This window comes from Linepithema humile, chromosome 6 (genome assembly GCF_040581485.1).
Source record: "Linepithema humile isolate Giens D197 chromosome 6, Lhum_UNIL_v1.0, whole genome shotgun sequence".
Classification (NCBI taxonomy): domain Eukaryota; kingdom Metazoa; phylum Arthropoda; class Insecta; order Hymenoptera; family Formicidae; genus Linepithema; species Linepithema humile.
Window position 1 is genome coordinate 19083015 of NC_090133.1, and position 20979 is coordinate 19103993.

Genomic DNA, 20979 nt, shown 5'->3' on the forward strand with positions numbered 1-20979 from the left:
GTAACCCTTGTACGATTGGTGCGGGTTAATACAGGCGTGTCAACAGTACGCGGTAGCCAATTAATTTTCTATCTTGTTTCTTTTATGCAGTAGCATATGCGTTTCTATATTGACCACAATTCATGGTAGTGACTCGCAATTCGTCGTGTTCCCGCTACCGTGTAACCGCAGTGTGTAACTAATTGTGGATATTGTATTGTAGAGGGTCAGGGTATTATCACGAGAAAATGGTGAGTATTTATCTATTAAAGAATATTTTTTACGCTCCATTTCGTTATCTTGAGAAAGCATTTGTCTTTCAATTAAACGTATTTGCGAAACAATCGGAGACAGTCCGTCGAAAAGGTTATGTTACTGTCAATCGTACAGATGACATTGCACGTTTCGCGATAAATGGGTAGAATAAACCGCGAACTACTGCATTTTATGTGCATTTTAATGTAATGCTTTTTTTTATAGAGTATTCTCGCGTACAACGGCGGTGCCGTGATTGCCATGAAGGGCAAGAATTGCGTGGCCATCGCGGCCGATCGCAGATTCGGTATACAAGCGCAGACGATAATGTGCGATTTCCAAAAGATCTACGAGATGGGACCGCATCTGTACGTCAGTCTGCCCGGCCTTGCCACCGACACCCAAACCGTTATAGAGAGGCTACGCTTCCGTTTAAATCTTTATGAGCTAAAAGAAAATAGAAGGATTCATCCGAAAACGTTCACAGCCATGGTATCGAATCTCTTGTACGAAAGGAGATTCGGGCCATACTTTGTAGAACCCATTGTTGCTGGGTTGGATCCTGTTACAGCCGAACCATTTATCTGTAACATGGATTTGATAGGATCAAGAAACATAGCTGAAGATTTTGTAGTAGGTGGAACATGTACAGAGCAGCTTTATGGTATGTGTGAATCACTGTACGAACCTAATTTAGAACCCGAGGCACTATTTGAGACTATCAGTCAAGCTCTAGTAAATGCATTTGATCGCGACGCAATATCTGGATGGGGTGCTGTTGTTCATGTTATGTAAGTATAATAATAATGGTGATGAATTGAATTTGACAATGCATTTGATATTTTGATATATTATACTAATTAAATATACTGTTTTGTTTCAGAGAGAAAGATAAGGTCACAAAAAGGACTATCAAGACAAGAATGGATTAAATATTTCTTTTTTTACATCACTATGTATGGCAAACATTTCATAATAATTATTGTAATTAATTCTAAGAAATATAAACAAAAACTTATACAATTTAATCAATTAAATTCCTAATATCATTTTCTGTCAAAATCAACTGAAAGAAAAGCACTTGGAATTCTATTTATAATTTATATATCACATTAATTCTTTAGCGAATTTTTGTGTCTATCTGTTATGTTTCTTGATTGAAATTTTTATTTTTCTGCCTAGTGTCACTTTTTTCTAATTTGACAATGAAAGAAAAGTATTCTTATGATTTCATTTCAATAGTAATGGGATGAGAGTCTAAAAACGTCCTAAAAAAGATGTTTTTTAATTTCTTTAACAATCGACATTTTTAATTTTGCAACAAAAAAATTTCAAAAATTTTAAAGAGATTTTAATTATTAAAGTATTTTACGAACATCCTAATACTGTCAAAAGTAGTCCAGAAGTACGTAGAAAAATTAAAATTATGCATTGGCCCGCATTTTAGCCGGGATCGACAATTGTTAACAAGAAAACTGAACTCGTACAAACTCCTAATCATCATGTATTCCTATTAACAATTTCGTAAACTCACCGATGACACCAGAGGATCACTCTGGACTCTGGATGAAACGTGCGAAGCGATGATGTTGCCATCTAATGTCGAGGATAAGAAAGTAAAAGAAAATGGGTTATGAGTTGTGTTGCATGTTATGTGATTGCAAATAAATTAATATTATCGACAAAAAATCTATCACTGCAATGTCGATCAATACTTTGTGTGCTGCATTTCACAGAATTACAGTTCGCAGAATAAGTATGTATATTTGACAGTTTGTACTTACATAATAAAATAAAGTGATAAATTATAACCTAACATTATTTACTCACATGTATTTTATAATATTGATCGGTTGTTAACATATTGAATTATATTATGTAATTTTAGGTACTGCTGCAAGAAGGTATTATTCAACGCAGCAATGTAAAAATCAAACCTGTGATTTGAACGTTGTTTCTCGTTTGACATCCTGTAGTTATGGTACGTCACATGGTACAGATTCAGGGTACAGCATTAAGTTTGTACCGGGAACACTTAACATAGACTTTGGGATGCCTGCAAATAGTGGTTTAATAAGAAATATTATTGAAATGCCTGTTGCAAGGATTCCTCCATTGCAAGATCCTACAAGCCGTTTACCCATTCAGTATGATTCTCCTGTGCCAGAAAAGTCTATGGATTTACCTACAAGTGAAAAAATCTTTGAGAAACAAGCAGTACGTTTAATAATAATTCGGCGTAAGAAAATAAAAAAACACAAACGGAAGAAGCTACGTAAGAGAATGAAATATGTATGGGCAAAGATAAGACTAAGGCGAAATCAGAAGAGAGAGAAAGAGTTTCAGGCTGGATTAATTGCTAAGGTGAAGGAGGCACAAGCGTTTGACGCTAAAGAGTATGTTAAGGAAAAACTTCATATTATAAACAAAGAAAAGATACCAAGGACTTATAGAGGCGAAATTTTGCCTACTGAGATGATTAAAAAATTTTTAGACGAGAAAAAAGCACGAAAAGTTGCTAAACGTAACAAACCTCGCTTAACTTTGTAATGTATGTATAAATCATGGCAATAAAATTTTATTGAAGTGGTAATTTCATATCTTTTGTAATTTATATTTAGAAAGTAAAGTAATTCAAATGCTTTTCTCTCTCTTTCTTGAGTAAGTTCCTTTACATAGACGAACGTTATATAAATTGCATGATTAAAATGGTTTTTGCTTCTTTTTACAGTAATATCTGGTCTTCCTTAACGTCTAAAATTTTTGGCTTGTTGCTCATATTAGTTAAATTGTTAGCTCTACCAGGGAAAAAATGACAGAGAAGAACAGAATTAAATGAGCAATGAATATATTTCCTATTTATAAAAAAATACAGTCATTTATTCTTATACATAACAATCGCATTAAGACATTTCTAGATATACAAATGATGAGAACTTTTGTGCCTTCATTCACTATTCAATATTATAATCCTTAGATCGTACATGATAATGATAGATGATAGATATTCGGTTTATTTTTTCGTAATAAATATAAACTTGAGAATTCTCGATCTGATTCTGCAAATCTTAATTCCTACAAGACTGCATGAATTTAAAAAATAGTTTCTATAATATAATATGACCTCTATAATTTCGTGTTTGTCATAGGACTGCCGCTGCTGTCATTACACTCTCTCGCGCTATTCGCATACATACATTATGATTTAATACTATGATATAATAAATAGCACCTTCTTTCATTTGTGTAGAAATTCATTAATTAAATTATCAAGGCATTGATTTTCTTTTTCGCTTTATATGCTCATAAGCGAAATTGATGATGCTAATTAAAATGTATACTTTTGCTAATTTGTTCAAGTAATATTTTGTATACATGAGTGATTGATATTGTGAATAAATTTAATACCAGTTAATTATACGTAATCAATCACTTTCATGCTTTGTGAACAAATATGTGCTCAATACTGTAAAAATATTTAATATCATATATAACAAAAATATGATAATTTTTTTTTAATTTTCTTTATATTTTAAAAGAATAATGCGTATAGATTTTATTATGTCTCATCATTGCCAATTGTTTAAAAATTGTCATTTCTATTATCTGTTTCTGTCATCTGTTAAAAAACTTCTAATTTCTTAAAACGTTACATTTGTTACACAAAGCAAACGTCAGTTATTTGAGTACTTTGCCGATAATATTAGTTTTGTACATAAAAATAACATTCTTAATTTTTGTCCCTCAGTATTCATGGCAGTCACTTTACATAAACCTAGTTGCTACAAACAAATGCTTTCCTTTCTCCTAACTAAGTAGATTCTTTTACATAGGCACATAGATGTTTTTTTTATAAAAGTAATTAAAATCGTCTTTCCTTTTTTTTTACGGTAACATCTGACCTTTCTTAATGTCTAAAATTTTTGGCTTGTTGTTCATACTAGTTAAATTGTTAGCTCTGCCAGAGAAATAATCTTCGATCTCCTGCAACGTTTTCCCTTTGGTTTCCGGAAGACACAGGTAGAAGTATATCGTTCCGAACAAGGATATACCACCGTAGAGAATAAACGTGCCGTGACGAGTGAGCGCGCTCGCTAAAAACGGATAAGTTTTGACCACCATAAAGATAAACAAGTGCGCGCACATGGTAGTCAAACCGCCGATGATGCCACGTACTTGCACGGGGTAAACCTCGCCAATCATCACCCAAGGAATTACCAAGAAACCCAGGGTGCAAGTAATGGTATACGAAAATATACACATAACGGGAAACCACGTGGCTACGAATGGTATATTATTCGCAACCCAATATTCCTTCAGCCACATGTAGCCGCCTAATCCTACCATGGAGAGCCCACAGCCAATAGAAGACACCATCGTGAGCGGTCTCCTGCCGCATTTTCTGCACAACACGCAGGCCACGATCGTGGAGGTCAGACGGACTATTCCCAGGATCACCGCCGCCAAGTATTTATTCATGCTCGCCCCGGAGTCCTTAAAGATCTCGACGGCGTAGAAAGTGATGACGTTAGTCCCCGACCATTGGTATATAAGGAAGTAGAGGAACAGCAAGGTGAACGGCTTCAGCGCGCTGGGCTGCAGCATGGCGCGCGCGATCTCCTGGAACCCGGTGAGTCGCTTGATATTGTTCTTGTTGGAGAACTCCACCAGCGTGTCCATCTCCCGCTTCACGTTGTAAGTACTGCCGCGGAATTTTTCCAGCGCCTCCCGCGCTTGTTCCGGCTGGTTGCGCGATATGAGGTAGGACGGCGTCTCCGGGAAGAAGAACATCAGCAGCAACGCGGTGAACGGCAGGATGCTGCTGATGGCCGCGCAGACGTTCCACGTGAAAACGCTGCCAAGAGCGTACTCGATCAGCACCCCGGTGCTGACTCCGACGCTCGCCAGCGCGGTCAGCATCCCCCGCAGGTGTGGCTGCGTCACCTCGCTGGTGTAGACGCGGGCCGGTGCGCCCACCATCCCCGATCCCAGGCCGACGAAGAACCGGCCGGCGTATATCATGTGTATGTCCGTCGAGAATGTGATCAGCAGCCAGCCGAGCAGCGCCGGGATCTCCGTGATGATGAGCGAGCGCTTCCTGCCGAACATGTCCATCATGTAGCCGGACATCAGGCAGCCGATCGGCGTGCCGATCGAGGACATACTGGCTGCAAAGGCAAGAGAAACCGAGACGTTAAAATATATTTCTTTATATTATATATATATAAAATATAATAAAAATAAAATCTAAAAATTATACTCCGGCAGAGAATTCCCCTAAAAATACGTACCGATCCATGATTCCTCCGTCGATCCCTCCTCAATAGGTATGATACTATCAGGTTCCTGGAGTTGTGGAAGAGCGATGGCGGAGAAACCGAACGTCATACCCGTGTTGATGGTACCGAGCTGGGCCACCAAAGCGGCCAAAACTTGCCGGACAGCACTTCCTCGTTGCATCCGGCCGCTCTCGGGATCACCGTTCGGAATCGCGCCGTTCGCGCCATCGCCGTTCAGGTTCGTCTTCTCGTCGGCAGGCAACGTGGACGACTGAATCTTCGGAAGCAAGGTCGAGTCCACCAGCGAAGTCTTCTCCGCGTCCTCGCCGGCGCTGCAATCCTTTCTGCAATAGAACGCCGATCGGTGAGTGCAAATCGATTATAACACGAAGAAAGATGGAACTTTTAATAGTTTATAATAGCATATAATAAAAGTCGCGGCGTTATCTGTGACGATTTTATATGCGTATGCATGCGGAATATTAATGACAAAGGCCAGAATTTTGCATTCGCGATATCCCTTATCGCGAATGCTCGGCGGCTTTGTAATAGTCAAGAGTTTCAAAGCACAAGGATACAACTTCCAGTGGCAGTACATAAAATAGTTTTTACTGAAGCGTTTGATTTATTGGTTTTTGTTGAAATGACAGTGAAAAAACAGTGAAAGATAGCGATAATAATAATGCGATGACATATCATTTACATACAAGTTCATAAAAAAATGATTGAGACGGAGTTTATTATTCGTTATTCATCAAAACACAATTTGCAAGTCTGCAATAAACTTTTTCGAGTTTTTTTTTTTTCATTTTGCATCGCGCACACGACTGATATAAACATTGGTTCGTTGCTATTTATCGGTTTGGCGGAGTAGATAAGAATTATTTTTGTTCATCGGAGATAGCGCGGCGCATGTCGAACGTTGGAGGGATGTTTAACGCAAAATTTTCCACATTAATTGCAAAATAAAAAGTAAGTCAATTAGTCACAGTCGATAATAGGGCAGTCACAAGCGCGCTTAAATGCCAGCGCCTAATCGAGTTGGTGCAAATTTGGCTCGGATTTAACGTTACTAAAATTAAAGCCGACCTAAATGTTTAACAGCTCATCGAATTACTGCATTCGGCGTACGAATAACGTCGCACGGTGTCTCGAGAAAAAGGAATAGTTGAGTTTCTCACGACTGAATAAAATAAAAAATTGCTATTGAATGAAAACGTCGACAATTTGTCTATAATAAGTAATATTTTATTTTTAAATTTAAAAAAATTTATCGGTTAACGCAAAGTACTACGAAATGCTTATGGAAATATACACGATGTTTACGAACGTAGCGAATGTCGTACAATGGCTCTACTGTTGGAAGGATAGCGTCTGCTTCGCGAGGATTACGAAATGAAATCTTCGCGAGGCAGCAGAGACGATGATTAGATTTCCCTCGCAGGCTGTGTGCCGGGATGACATAATCGCCAAGCATCACGACGACCTTTAGAATAGCAGAAAAACCTGTTACCGATTAGGTGTGCATTACACTTGTATATTAGCCTGCGACAACAAAAGCGACCATTATCATTCGCCGCGTGCGATAATCTCAAGTTAAAATATCGAGCGAATAAGCATTAGCGGTGAAAAAAAAAAAAACAGCTGTAATCGTTCGCGCAAAATAATACGAATTTACGAAGGTGTTGCGCAAATTTGCGACGAGATAATTGTTCCGTTTCTCTATTCTTCTTCCGTTTGCTATTTTTATTCACAAAGCCGCGAATAATATTTTTATGAATATTCATTATCGAGAAAGCGATTTCAATTGGGAATACATACGTGCCGGAAACCGACATTTTCCGCAATTATAGGAAATATCGAGCAGTCGGCGGACCATTCGTTGCACAACCGCGTAATCGATATCTTCGAATCTTCCCCTTGTTACTTTTACTCGCAACACACACCTGTGTCCACAATCATCATTGCTTCACGAAGATTGGCAGTGCATTAGTATGTCACTTGCGGACACGCGCGCGGACAATCGACTAATGAAATTTATCCATTACATTACTATCTACGCTTTCAGCAAATTTATATCTGCTTTCGTTATTGCACTTACACATTAATCATCTTCCATTGCGTTTTTCATTTGTCATCCTGCTTCCTCGACGCTTCGTTAATAAACACAAATTATTTTGTATCGTATATGCGATAAATTTTTTAACTTCAATTAATCTTGTAGTTATTTTTCAATCTTATTTTTAACACGTCGAAAAATAATTTTATTCGTGCATACATTCGTGAAATATCGCATTGATCGAATTATTACAAATGCAAAACTACTCCACGGTTGACGACCGAAATTTGCATATTTGATTTCGCACGTATTCCAGAGACTTTTAAAACGCAATTCCAATCGTTGGACGAAAACAAAACTTGCATACGGTATGTGTACATACGCGCTTGTGTTGTTTTCGAACAGCTGTGATCTCTCAAGTTGTTTTATCATGTAGCGTTCCATCCGCGACGTTCATTCACATCGCGGAAATTTTTCTTTCTCCGATTCGCGATGATTTTCGCATAATCGTACGCGAACACGTTTTACTACTTTTAAGGCATTATCGGAAGTCTCGAAATAATCGAGACCTTGAGATACGCGTGACCTTAATATTCGATTCCGACAGAACCGAGATTAAAACAAATCTTCGATGAACCGAATTTTAAATTCGGAACAAATATAAAATTATATTCGCGAATAAATGTGAAGTACAAGATTATGAGATATCTATAATATTTTCACATAGAATGATACTAATATTTGCAAAATATTTACAAATACCCGAAAGTATAGTGCTAAGTCAAATTTTGGCCGTCAATCAAAGAATAGTGCTTTACGACAATTCGATCAACGTGATATTTTACGAACGTATGTATATCAGTCATCAACATTCGCCTGAAAAATTGGCGACGGCATAACGTCCGGAATTTTCAGAATGCCAAGTGGAAAAGTGTTTTCCGAGTATCGCGCCAAAGTGACGCTTATCAACAAAGAACCGTCGCCGTGACAGACAAAGTGGTTCCGAGGTGATTCACGTGTCGTGTGTGTTTCGGGCGCGGACTTATTTTTCTTCGCGTGTACCTTGACTTTGTATGTATTGCAAGGCCGTATGAATGCAATGGGGCACTTTAAGGGGCTCGTACGGAATTAGAACGCGGTTTCGCAATGAGATCTCCCATCGGACGTTGTCTCGCACCCGACCACCCCGCGTCGCGTGGCGGAATTTTCCACCGAGCATTTATTAAACGCATTTATTTACCCGCAGAGGCGAACAAAACGACAACTGGATAGCCTTCACTTGTCAGAAACATCGTGAAAGCAACAGCAGCGGAAACAGTCATGTCGAAGTTAATAAAATTCAATTTCAAATCGTCTGCGATGTTTTGCGCAAAAATATGAAGCAAACACTCGTATTACAGATTTTTTCGCAATTATTCGACGAGCGAAATAATAATAAAGACATTTTGTTGGACGAGATTCGGCTCGTTGCTTTTTAATAAAATTACATAAGTGAATTACATTCACTTATGTAGTCTTAATTAGAGTGTCTTAATTAGAAAACAATAAAGAATAAAAAGAAATGGAAAAGCACTGCATCATGTTATGTATAGAATATTTGGAACAAGTGCATAAGAATCGAGCTACAACTTGGCAGTGATTTCATCGCTGGCGTTGTGTGATTACTTTATCATATCACATACAGAATTGTTCATGAATGTGAAGCAGATTAAAAATATTCCTTCAACTCGTCTCATTTAAGCGGTGTAGTGAAAATAATTATTTGTTTGAAACGTGAAATATAATATCGATAATAATAATTCAAAATTTGTGATCAAAGTTTGTCTAATTTTATCAAAAATTTATTACAAATTGAATCCAAAAGATCCTTTTATCGGAAAAGAATTAATATTTTTACATAAAAAAAATATTAAAATATCAAATATTTTGTGTCTTCTTTCAAGAAAAGATAATTGAAAGAATTATTGATCGTTAAACTGTTCTTTGCAATAGGCAGAAAGAGAAAGAAAATTGAACATGTGCAATAAGCAGGCTTCAAACAGCTGATTTTAGCATTTAAAATTTTTCCATTTGCAGAAGCTGGCAAAATTCGCGAGACGGTGCCAAGCAGATTCGCGGATGTTGGCACGGCGCGGCACAAATCATGCGATATTTTCGTGTCCATGCCAATCCGCGTGCGAAGGTTCAAGTATAATAGTATAATACACTGCGTCTTTCTCTCTCTCTCTCTCTCTCGCGAACGCGTCCCCGATATTAATAGTCTAATTACATCATGCTCTGACGAAGGTAAATGCGAAACGAGGAGACCGGCAACCGGCGGTTGTAAATCGTTTCGGAGCAACATTGTAACGCGTTGCGAAATACGGTAATTTTACGACAAGTTGCAACGACAATTAAATCACCTTGACGAGTCTCACGCCGATCGTTCAGCAATGCGGACTTCCGTACGAATCGTGTAAACGATCGCACGTGACGGTGTCCCGCGAGTGCGAGTAGGCTTGCGGTTCGCTACGCACACACGACAGTGTTTTAAAGGCTTTCACGTCTTCCTTTCGCGTCTTTGTTCGCCGGCTGGTGTGTCGCTGAAGTTCAATGTTACTTCACACTTGGCAGCACGGGATTGCGTCAGAGATAATTCTGGACTGCGGCGGAAAAAGTTTCCCCCGACGCTCAGGAGAGCAGTGGAATCTGGAAGGCTTTTGATCTCCGGCGTGTTTCTTGGTAGTTCTCGTCGGTTGATTTATTTCTCTAGACACCGCGAATCTAAGCAGACTCCGAGATCTTTCCTAATATGCGCGCGATAACGTGTCTCTCCTATTCTTCCCTACGCGAGACGCCGAGTCACGCAACTGCGTGCGCCGGTGACGCGGATCTTATCATCGCTTTTAACGTCGTATTATTTTCGAATTTACGTTCATGAAAAGTTGGGCGCGAGGGGGGGGAGGACAAGTGTCGTTTCTCACGAAAGGCCGCATTACCGTCGCTTAAATACGACGCCAAGTGGAAAGCTTGACGACAGCATCGCCGTTATTGTTCACGCGTTTTTCCGCTTCGTTTCCCGTATTTTGCCTCGGTTCCTCGTCGCCGGTAATAAATTGTCTTCTCGCAAGGCCACGATCGATCGACTCGAGAGCTTTTTACGACCGTTTTCTTCCTCATTTACTTTAATAGCTCATATTTCCCATTTCCATTTGCGCATTACCATAATTACACGATTCGCGTCATTGCGAAAGAAAAAAGAGGTGAGCGTTCTTCGAACAATATCGTTGTCAATGAAGTTGGAATGTTACAGATAGATCAATGTCTGTTGGCAATCTGAGGAAATTAAATCCATTATACACAATTACGTGTTCTCGGAGTAATAAAATATGAATACAAATAATTTAAACGAATGTAATTCTAAGCACGCAACGTTTTAACACTGTTCTTTCGCAGTGCAAATTTTTTACTTCCGGTCTATGACAATGCACAATTAAAGTCGTGTGTCGATGCGGAAGCCCGAGAGGATTCGCATTATTAAACGCCGATTAATGACGTAAATAGTGAGAACAATATCGCAATTACGATATCGACAATCCATCGCGGCGAACGGACCATCTGTCATCATCTGGTATCAACCGACGCAGCGTTAATAGACTAATTGTATTGCTCGTATTACTTAGATGCCGGTATTATCAATGGTATCCTTCCGTTGCGTTTGGCCTGGAAAATTTGTCAAACATCGAAAATAATTTTCCGCTCGGGGTTCCAAGTTCCACCGATAAAGTCGCGGAGCTAAATATATAATTCTTGACGATGCGTTCGTCGTAAAACGCGACGCAGCGAGGACAACATGCGCGACAAGATGACACATCTTTTTTATATTCGATTATAGTCCGCGCGTTCCACTTCGAAAAACACAAAGCGAAACCGATAACATCGAGCGTGATCTTTATGTTAATTGAATCGAAATGAGATGCGTCGGGCGAGTCAAAGCGATTTTAATATGTGATGATGATCTCAAAATCTAAATAATTTAATTCAGCGTGACAATTCGATTTCTCAGCCCAGTAATTTAATTTGTCTTCGAATCAAGAAAACTGATCTCGTTCTTTAAATTTGCTTTTTTAGCTTATCTCCCGCAAAGTCAATTGCGCCTCACGTATTGATTACCGATATTTATATCGATTTGTTTGCGATTGATAAGTCAAGGCGCTCCGAAATGTCGTCGCATGTCGATCGATCGTTCGCGAAATCGCGCAGTTTTTCTCCGAGAGAGATTTCTTCGCGAATTCATCGATCATGCGCTTTCCAAGTTTCGAGGCAGGTTTGCTCCGTAAATTTGGAGCGAGGCGAGGCCTATACATTTCGTTATCGTGTGCAAGAGATCCGACTGTTGTAAACAAAAACATTCGCGAGACGGAATTGCTTGTTGATCGCACGTATGTATTTGTGGACTCGACGGCGCGCAACATTTGGACTTTGCCCCACGTTCTCACCTATGCTCGCAGTCTAGTTTAATCAAGGATTGCTCACCTGTTTATTCCAAGCATGTGACAAACAGGTGCAATGTCTTTTTGTTGCAAAACGAGAAAAACCATTCTATGAAATTAAAATAGAAACTATATATATAAAAGATTACCGGTCTTTTTTTTTTTTAGCAATTATAACGCGGCGACGTAATAATGAACGACACAATAAACGAATTCGCAGTAGAACGTCTATTCGAAGCGGCACGCTGTCGCAAACAAACATAACGATTTTCGATTCTCGATATTCGTCATATTTTTCCATAAACGTGCTGCTTCCACATTAACCGCATTATTCATGCGACGTGAATTTCAATGCGGAAACTCCGATGACTGCCATGTGCTGTTATTTTGAAGCGTATGATCACACGCCGGTATTGCAATATGCTCCGCGAAAGACGAGCAACAGGTTTGCTCCATTCTGCTATTTGTTTAAAATTCAAAGTGAAATAAGTACGCGAATATAGCGGTAGCGCAAAGAGACGATTAAAAAGGTGGAAAGGAGAACTTTGGCGACTCGGAAGATTTCTGGGGTGTGTTGCGTCAGTGTACTCACTCTGCCATGGCGCACGTCGTCGTGGTTGGCCTCTTCTTCGATGAGGTATATACGATACGTATGTATATAATGTACTGAAAGGTGTATATGTATATCACAGTCCGTTGATCACAATGTTATCACCGCGGGGGTTTGACTGCTCATTGCCGGCGTGTATTTTCTCTTCCCTTTCTCGCCCCCCTCGATCTCCACCCCTTGGACCGGCGATTTAATTTGTTCGAGGATGCGCAGGCTCCTCGAAACTCTTATTCTCAGAGACAGGTCAGGAGACCGATCGTGCGTCCGATCTCGTAAAAGCCCACAAGGGTCCTTCTCCACGTGCGATACATCTGTTTGAACCCTGCCGTGTTTCCTGTTGTCTCTCGTATTCGGCGCGTTTGAGAAGATTAAGAAGATTAGAGCCTCTCTATTGCCTTTCCTCGCACTTCTGCGGAGCCGTTGAGTGCAGGACCGCGTGAATCGGGAACGAGGTTGAACAACTGGCGCGGACGATTATCGTTCACGTTGCGGCTCGCGCGAAGCGAATAAACTGCCGGCTACAGGTCGTGAAAGCTTTATATGCGATGCGGTGCGCTTGCGACTTGTGGGTGAGAGAGAGAGAAAGAGAGAGAGGAGGACTGACATGATTGGCAGCGGTGCGCCGGAATAAGAGAGCGTGACAATGAAGCGCATGCGGATGGGGAAACGCGCGAAGTTTCGTCGAACAGAAAGAATTTACGAGCATGTGATCGAAGGGCGGAAACGACAGGATTAGATAGCAGTAAAGATAAGATAAAGAAGGTACACTGGTTGAATATCGAAGTAAATAAAGAATGAAAGACAAATAAGGGATTCAAATAAAAACAGAAATGGATGGACAGACAAATATTTACGAGAATAGTTTGACCTTTCATTGAATTTGTATTCATTTCTTTGTAATTTATGAAAATTAAAAAAAGTTTTTTCTCGCTATGTTAATGACGTTGATATTTCTGGAGAAATGATATAGATTATATAAAAATTAAATAAGATTAAATGTTTGAAAAAAAAAATATAGAGTGCTACGATAACAAATAAGCAGAAATCGAAAATATGCTCGCATTAAATTTTTTTCTAACGATATTTCAGTATCATCTGAAGAAGTGCTTTTGACAAAGCAGCGCGTGATTCGAAGTGATAACGGCGATACTCGCTGATAATATGGAATAGTTTAAAGCTCGTTAAAGCTGTTCGTAACAATGTTATTATTGGCGCGCGTTCATTGCATATAGAAAGGCCATCGCGCATCTCCCCTTTAAAGCTCTAGAAATCCTGATTAATGAGGACTTAATCTACTTCGGGCATCGATAAGAGTCTCGGCCGCGAAACGCGCTCGGTCATCTCGTTATCTGAGAAAAATAGTGCCGTATCTCGCAGCGTGAAATTGTCACGATTGTTGTTCGTGGAACGTGCCCCGGCGTCCCTCCGCATTTACGTAAAACGAGATAAACCAAGCCACGAAGAAAGTCTCCGCGCAGATTATCGCGGCGGAGGTAATCGATCGCTGAAGAAAGAGCAGAAGTTTGCTAGAAAGAGCAAAGGGTGCGGAAGAAAATAGAGGAAATGTCAGATGTTTTTGAGAGCCAGGGAAACATTTTTCCAAACACTCGAGACGCGGCAAACGGAAAAATTTCCCAGGAAAAAAGGGGGATTAAAAATAAATTCTAAAAGATGCGAAGATTGATTCAGTGGAGAAAATTGAGACGCATAAGAAAATTTTATCTCTGGTCTCTGTTTAAAAATGTACGAATTCAAACGCGATAAAAAGTAATGACGGTAGCATAAGCACTTATAAATGCACGATAAGGTCGAGCGCGAGATAAATATAACGCGGCGGACGATTTTGCGGCGGGAAAATGCCGAGATGATCTAATATTTATTCAATGCCTCGAATATTATTGGCAATAGCGCTACTATCTCAAAGCATAATTAGAGAATGAATGAAAAATGGAAAGGCTAGCGATAAGCTTGTGACAGTTTCGATTATACAGCCATTCAAACTTGACGCTTAACAAAGCATACAGAGTTTTTCGAATCTTACAGCTTGTATTGCAAAAGATGTAAACTTTTAACAAATAGGGACATTTAAACCTTCGAGCTTGAACCTGCTTCCTTATTTGTACGTCAAAGATTCTAACTTTTAACAAAACATATAAAATCTTTTGCTTCGCAACTTTTAAGATTGAAGTTTGCCTTCTTATTTGCACGCAAGTGTTAACTCTTAACAAGGTCTCAAACTTTAGAGTTTAAATTTTATTATTATATCTGTACGCAAAAGGAATAAATAACTCAAAGTATGAATTTCAATGCAATGATATTTTTCTCTTATTTTTCATGCTCCCGAATACTGAAGTAAGCAACGAAAATAATTGTACACCAGGTCACACAAGTGCCTTAACATATGAAGTTGCACGGGTGTCAAGACACATCGAGTCGGCGTGTTCCGACTCTACGTATTTTTACATCACGACTGGTTATGAACATAACGGCAATGCTGTTTTGGCCATTTCAAAGCAATTGGAGCAATTGATTGATATTATAAATATTAACCTTTATTTGTCAATTGCTCGAGTTGCTTTGAAACAGTCAAAACAGTTTTGCCGCTGTGTTCATAACCATAGTCATGATGTAATAAAAATATGTAGAGTCGGAACACGCCGACTTGATATGCCTTGACACCCGTGCAACTTCATACGTCAAGGCATTTGTGTGACTTGCGTACGTCCAAAAATTTGCATAAAGAAATTAAGAATCTAGAAGGATGTCCTATCATCATTTGCGTCAGCTGTTTTTAAATTGAATCTCGTGTGTTTTTTTTTTTTTTTTATATATATAAAGAGAGATATGGATATATTCAATAATAACAATAACGTAATTTAAACTGATATTATGCCGTTGAAAAATTGAGTAAAGATAATAAACGAGTATCATTTAAGCTCGGGTTGGTGCGCTTCTCGGCCGTGTTTCCTGAAAGTGCCGACACTATCAGTTAATTATTGACACATTCGACATTTAGTATCGTAAATTCGAACATGATGAATCGCGCGTTCACCGTAAGTGAAATCTGGCAGACACGGTTTGATAACCTCGGCCTATGAACACTTGGTCACGCGGATTCATGCAAACACTGTAATCGTCGAGTATACATGACGTTTGTCACGATTAGACGCGAGTGAGATTCCTTCAATAAAATTGCAATTTTAATTTTTTACAATCTTGTTGCAAAAATTAACCGATCTAAATTGAACCGTACAATCTGCTTTTAAATAACCTCTACTTTGCTCGCTATTATTCTGATAACATTTCGTAAATCATGCCATTTATTATCTAATTGTAAGAAAAAATTCAGGAGCAGACAGTATAATTAAAACGAGAGCGCGATTAAAGTATTTTAAAAACTTAAACAATATTAATAGAATCTCAGATACAAAATAATTACTACAACAAGGAAGACTGGCTCAATATCGTAACTAGAGACGACACCTGCGTCAGAGATTTATGAAAATTTCGAGTACACAGTTATTCATTAATATTCGTAAAATCACTACGATGAGATTTGCGGGATTGCGTAGTTTGCGGAACAACATGCGACGTTCGTCACTGAATTATCACGCAGCTGTTATCTTATCCGAATCAAAAACTCGAAAGTCACGAGCGCTGATGCTCATTTCGGGTCGGCGAGGGGGATAAGTAAAAAATCATCAGCGCCCGAGTACTCACTCAAAAAGCAGCGGCGACGCGTCCGCCCTGCTGCCGCTGGCACCGAACGTCTCGTAATTCCTGTTCCTGGACATGTCGGCGTAGGACTGAACACGTACGTGGCCAGCTGTGGCCGATTAAATTGTTCGTTCTCGGTGGTTTATCGGGCAAACCGTAGTCACGAGCTTGCCACTATCAAGCTCGAGGAGTCATGTGCTCCTCCGCGTCCGTCTTGTTTTCTTTAATTTCGCGTATTTTCATGCCGACTGTTTGTGCTCGTTGCACTCCGCCGAGACATAGAACAGGGCTCTCCGCCCGGTTTCCGTTTTAAATATTTTAAAAACACGTGAAAAATGGGAAATTATCTAATTTGGCAGTAAACAATCATGTGACGTAAATATTATTTCAGTCGTGATAAAAAGACTTTCGAAATTAATTATTATCTTCAGCTCGTTCGAAAATTTTTTGTAAAAATATCTTTCGAGATATATCTAATTTATTTGTAGTTTCCACAAAACATGAAAAAATGATGATAGAAAATAAACTTTTAGATAGTTCTGTAAGATATTCTTCAAGATGTGTGTGAAGTGGAGTCGGAACTTAGAGTGTTTCTCAAATCCTTTCTAAAGTCTTTCTCAAATCCTTATATCTTCGCGGTACACGCGCGCAACTGAGACAGCGAACTTGCGACCAATAAATAAGGTTGGCGGGAGCGTAAAAAATGTGCAAATAAGCGATTTGATATCTAACTTATTTATTTATTGACGGTGATCGTGCTGGCATTCATCGCAACATTGCGCCCGCGTTCTTATCGGCGGCACGAGTGATTACAGACCGCATGTGACCGTTCGCGGCAATAGATTAAGATGTATTACGCAAGTCATAATTTACGCGCGCGATTTACTTGCCAAATGTGGACGATTAAAGTGCCATTTAGTTACGCAATTTGTTATCGACATTATGGTTTTATCGTGTAGATCTCCGACGCGAAGTCTCGTCTCCGCGAAAACAAATTTAGATTCAGTTTTCTGTGTGACTCACGTTCCGCTCCTCTATAATTAACACGCTCGTAAAATTAAGTGATCAATGAAAAATGCGCTTGCCAAATAATTTCAGACAATTCTGCTGACTATTTAAGCCAATCGCGGGTTCTGCTGACTACATAATCCGGAAAAAAATGACAGGGTCAAAACTATTTTCGAGAGAAATATAAAATTAAAATAAATCGTTAATATTTAAATCGTGACGATTTGTTTGCTCAAAATTGCACACAAAAGGATGATTCATTCGAAAGATTTACACAAATGGATGCGACACTTTAGACTCCAGACTGTGACTCGATATATCGTCTAGTTTATCCAGCTAACTTCCGCTAAATTCGAGGTGAACGATTCTCGGCAATGAATCATGTACTAATTGAACCGGCGTCTAGGAGAAGGCGCACGTGATTACCCGATTCTCTGAATTGTGCTGCAAATATTCCACGCTTAATCGGTTTCCTATGAATAGCGACGTTATATAACGTTCCAGTGTAATTCCTTATTAATACGAAATCATATGACCGCTAGAAATGAGCCGCAATAAAGTAACTTTAACAAGAGAGATGATTCTGGAACCGTCACGAGACTTTTACGAGCAGCTCAATCGCTTCGAGAAGAGTTGATTCCACGGACCGGAGACACCAAGGGGAGGAGCCCCGATTGGCATCTTGAGTCGACGCTAATTAATCAATTGACGAGCTTGTTATGATTGTCACATGCTGCAGTGAGTTTAACTAGCATTCATGGTGTATTTGTCTTGATATTAATCGCATTTTTTTGCTCGTCTCCTCCGATTCTACACCTCTCGAAAAATGCCTTTAACATTTATGCAAGAGTATTCGTCATAAGCATAGATCCTTTATTTTAAAAACGTTGTCGTAAAATGCGCTCTGCGAAAGTGGACAATGAATCCTTATTTTTATGCAGAGACTGTTGCGCGGTAATTTTGTAGATAAATAGAAAAATTCGACAATATTTTTAAAATATTTGTAACAAGTTTGTTTCAAAAACATGCAAACTTGTGATAGATATAAATTTTTTTTAAATATAAAATCTTTTCATTTATTTAAAATATCGCCGCGCGATAATCTGCATAAAAATAAAGATGATTTTATTGTTTACCTTCCGAAGAAGCGCATTTTACAATGCGCGAGATAGGTGCGGAGAATAGTGGATCGCTGGATGCGCGATTGGAAAAGTAAAAGTTTCTCAGCTAAGCGACCGTCGACACGTTAATTATATATGAATGAGAACGCACTTGTCCGACTGGTTTTTCGCCGAGTGGAAAAGCACCGATAATAGATTCGCGTAATTGATCGCGCGCGATTCCAATTACGATCCGCTTATTCTAAAACCGTTTTATAGAATCGAAGCCGTGACCGTTTGGCACGCGAACAAAAAGTATCCAATAGTGCACTGATTCACGTGCTCGATCGAACAAAGTGCATTCGGCGACCGACGAACGCAGACTTTGCGTTCTCCAATTAGATGAACTTGACAAAGAAAATCCGTCCGATTGCTATGTGTTGCGAATTCGTTCCTTGTTGTTTTTGCACGCGTTACTCAATACATTTTCGTGACAAACATCTGCGGTGTTTAACAAACATCATCATAATTTTACATCTTGTTATTCGCCACCTTTCAAACGGAATAATCCCAAGCTCATAATTAAAACATTAGATTTAAATTAAAAATAAACTTAAATCTATCGATTTGCAATATCTCTAACAGAGCGTTAGCGATAAACGATAAACGTGTCGGCATAAAACAAATGGCGAGAGAATTAAAAGACTGGTGTAAATATGCTGTCTTTTATGCCGCATTTATTTTTAGAGAGAGAGAGCGAGAGAGAGAGAGAGAGAGAGACTTTTATCTGCGTTGTCGCGAGAGGAACAGAAGCGACCAACCACGCGATCAATGACCCTTTGTTGTTTGTTCACTTTGCAGGACGCTGGTCAGAATCACGTGTCGCGTGCGTGGCCGATATACACGCGAGAGCAGCTAGATCGATCTGCAAGGAGCGATCGTGATCTAATCACGCGTCGTCATTCACAGCTGAATGATCGACCGACCGACGCCGCGCTGACTCGTAACTTCGCCCGTAACTCTTCTCTCCGTATCAGGAATAGCAGCGCGCAAGCTCCGTCTTCCGAATAATGAATCATGGAAAAATATAAGGAAGTAAACGGATGCGAAAAAATAACGTGCGCTTGTTGATTCACTTCAATATGAATGATTCATTTTAACGCAAATATTGTCACGTACTGCGCTCAGTGATAGATCGATATATTATTTGTCATTATTTAAAATTTTAATCTATCACGTTTCCTTGCAAATTTACATCACGAATTCAACGCAAAGTGTTTTTAGAAAAAAAAAAAAAAAAAAACAGTATTCGACTCTTGGAGTCGTTATATTTTTGTAATTTTATCGCTGTTGTGAAAGGCAGATTGCTTCGATTTAAGCTATTTTTGATTAATGCCTCTTGAGAATCAATGGATCTCTATTGATACAGATAAGTCATGTATTTACTCGTGATTAGGACAGCGCGTATTTATTATTGACAGTTATTTGTTATCGAATACCATCGAATCATTTAAGTCACGAGTTTGAGGTCCCGTGGCGACATTTCGGCGTCACATCACGTGCCTCGAAAGACACACAACCAGATATAGTGAGATAGAGGACAAAATTCAATCATTTCAGACATCCTAGTGTTGAATGACGGCGACTCTGGTCGTCAGGCGAACAGATATTTGCCGGACAAAGAGCGCGTGTTTACTTTGGCGTTTTTCAAGTTCTGCCGCTTTGCAAATAGAGCACGAAACAACAATCGTCTTAATTACCTCGTCAAATATCAAGGAGACAGAATCGCGTGACGTGTTTCGCGCAATTGTTTAATCGCGAACTGAGAACAATCCATCGCAGTCAAACATGGCCGGGCGAAGTTATATAATTTGATTAGAACAGGTTCGAGCTCTCTCTTTCTCTTTCTCTCTCTCGCACGCGTTTTGGAGCTAGATCATTGCGCGTTTTGCTATTGCCGTCCAGAGGAACGTCTTGAACATGCTAATTTTACGTGGTAAATTTGTACAGCCCGCAAATTTAATATTTGAGCGACAAATAACAAACGTAAAAATACAGAATTTAAAATTGTCGCGGCGAGTAAATATGCTTAGTTGTATCATATGCTCGAAATGATTTCTGTTTAATATGTTTACACGCCACTAGAATAGATATCCTTCTTTAGAATCTGTGTTAAAGTTGCAGGTCAAGCGGATTTGATAAGGTAACTCGGCAATGAAAAGATAAAAACAATTAATTTATCAGCTGTTTTAGCGAATATCGATAGCACGAGATAATGCCACGCATGTTTTAATCTCTTTTCTTATATTTGTAATTTAAATGTTGACACCGACAATTATCGGATAACTATGTTTTTTCAGAATATTTTTCTCCCGTCTTTTTCGCAAATTATTATGTATATCCGCCGTTTAGCGCAGCCGTGTTTTGCATCTAATTTTCTGCGCAAAATTTATATTCGCGACATTGGCAAATTCTCTTGCGTCAATTAAAGAAATGAAGG

General features: G+C 39.2%; 3 protein-coding genes and 2 long non-coding RNA genes across 8 annotated transcripts in view; 4 read left to right on the top strand and 1 right to left on the bottom strand.

Moving 5' to 3' along the window:
* The first annotated feature begins 80 nt into the window (after nt 1–80).
* Prosbeta3 (proteasome subunit beta type-3) lies at nt 81–1262 on the top strand. Its single transcript, XM_012378561.2, has 3 exons — nt 81–230; nt 460–1025; nt 1118–1262. The coding sequence occupies exons 1-3, from the start codon at nt 228–230 to the stop codon at nt 1164–1166; spliced, it is 618 nt and encodes a 205-aa protein (XP_012233984.1). The 5' UTR covers nt 81–227; the 3' UTR covers nt 1167–1262.
* Nucleotides 1263–1441: 179 nt separating this feature from the next.
* LOC105678751 (uncharacterized) lies at nt 1442–2876 on the top strand. The gene is made up of 2 exons (XM_012378331.2): nt 1442–1990; nt 2123–2876. Exons 1-2 carry the CDS (start codon nt 1936–1938, stop codon nt 2782–2784), a joined length of 717 nt encoding a protein of 238 aa, XP_012233754.1. The 5' UTR covers nt 1442–1935; the 3' UTR covers nt 2785–2876.
* Nucleotides 2877–3065: 189 nt separating this feature from the next.
* LOC105678749 (facilitated trehalose transporter Tret1) overlaps nt 3066–20979 on the bottom strand; it is a 33251-nt gene continuing 15337 nt past the window's right edge. The window contains exons 1-3 of one of the 4 annotated variants that reach the window (XM_012378324.2): nt 16375–17030; nt 5526–5857; nt 3066–5402 (exon numbers count right to left, since the gene is read on the bottom strand). In XM_012378324.2, the coding sequence (XP_012233747.1) occupies nt 4120–5402; nt 5526–5857; nt 16375–16448 (1689 nt within the window). In that variant the 5' untranslated portion in view covers nt 16449–17030 and the 3' untranslated portion in view covers nt 3066–4119. Of the gene's footprint in view, nt 5403–5525; nt 5858–7334; nt 9277–12636; nt 13496–16374; nt 17031–20979 lie in introns of those variants that run through there. The other 3 variants (XM_012378329.2, XM_012378327.2, XM_012378326.2) reach the window with 3 other exon arrangements.
* LOC137000784 (uncharacterized) lies at nt 5776–20239 on the top strand. The gene is made up of 2 exons (XR_010890972.1): nt 5776–5877; nt 19341–20239. It is a non-coding gene; the product is annotated as an uncharacterized lncRNA (long non-coding RNA).
* LOC137000779 (uncharacterized) lies at nt 9557–14961 on the top strand. The gene is made up of 2 exons (XR_010890967.1): nt 9557–10293; nt 12438–14961. It is a non-coding gene; the product is annotated as an uncharacterized lncRNA (long non-coding RNA).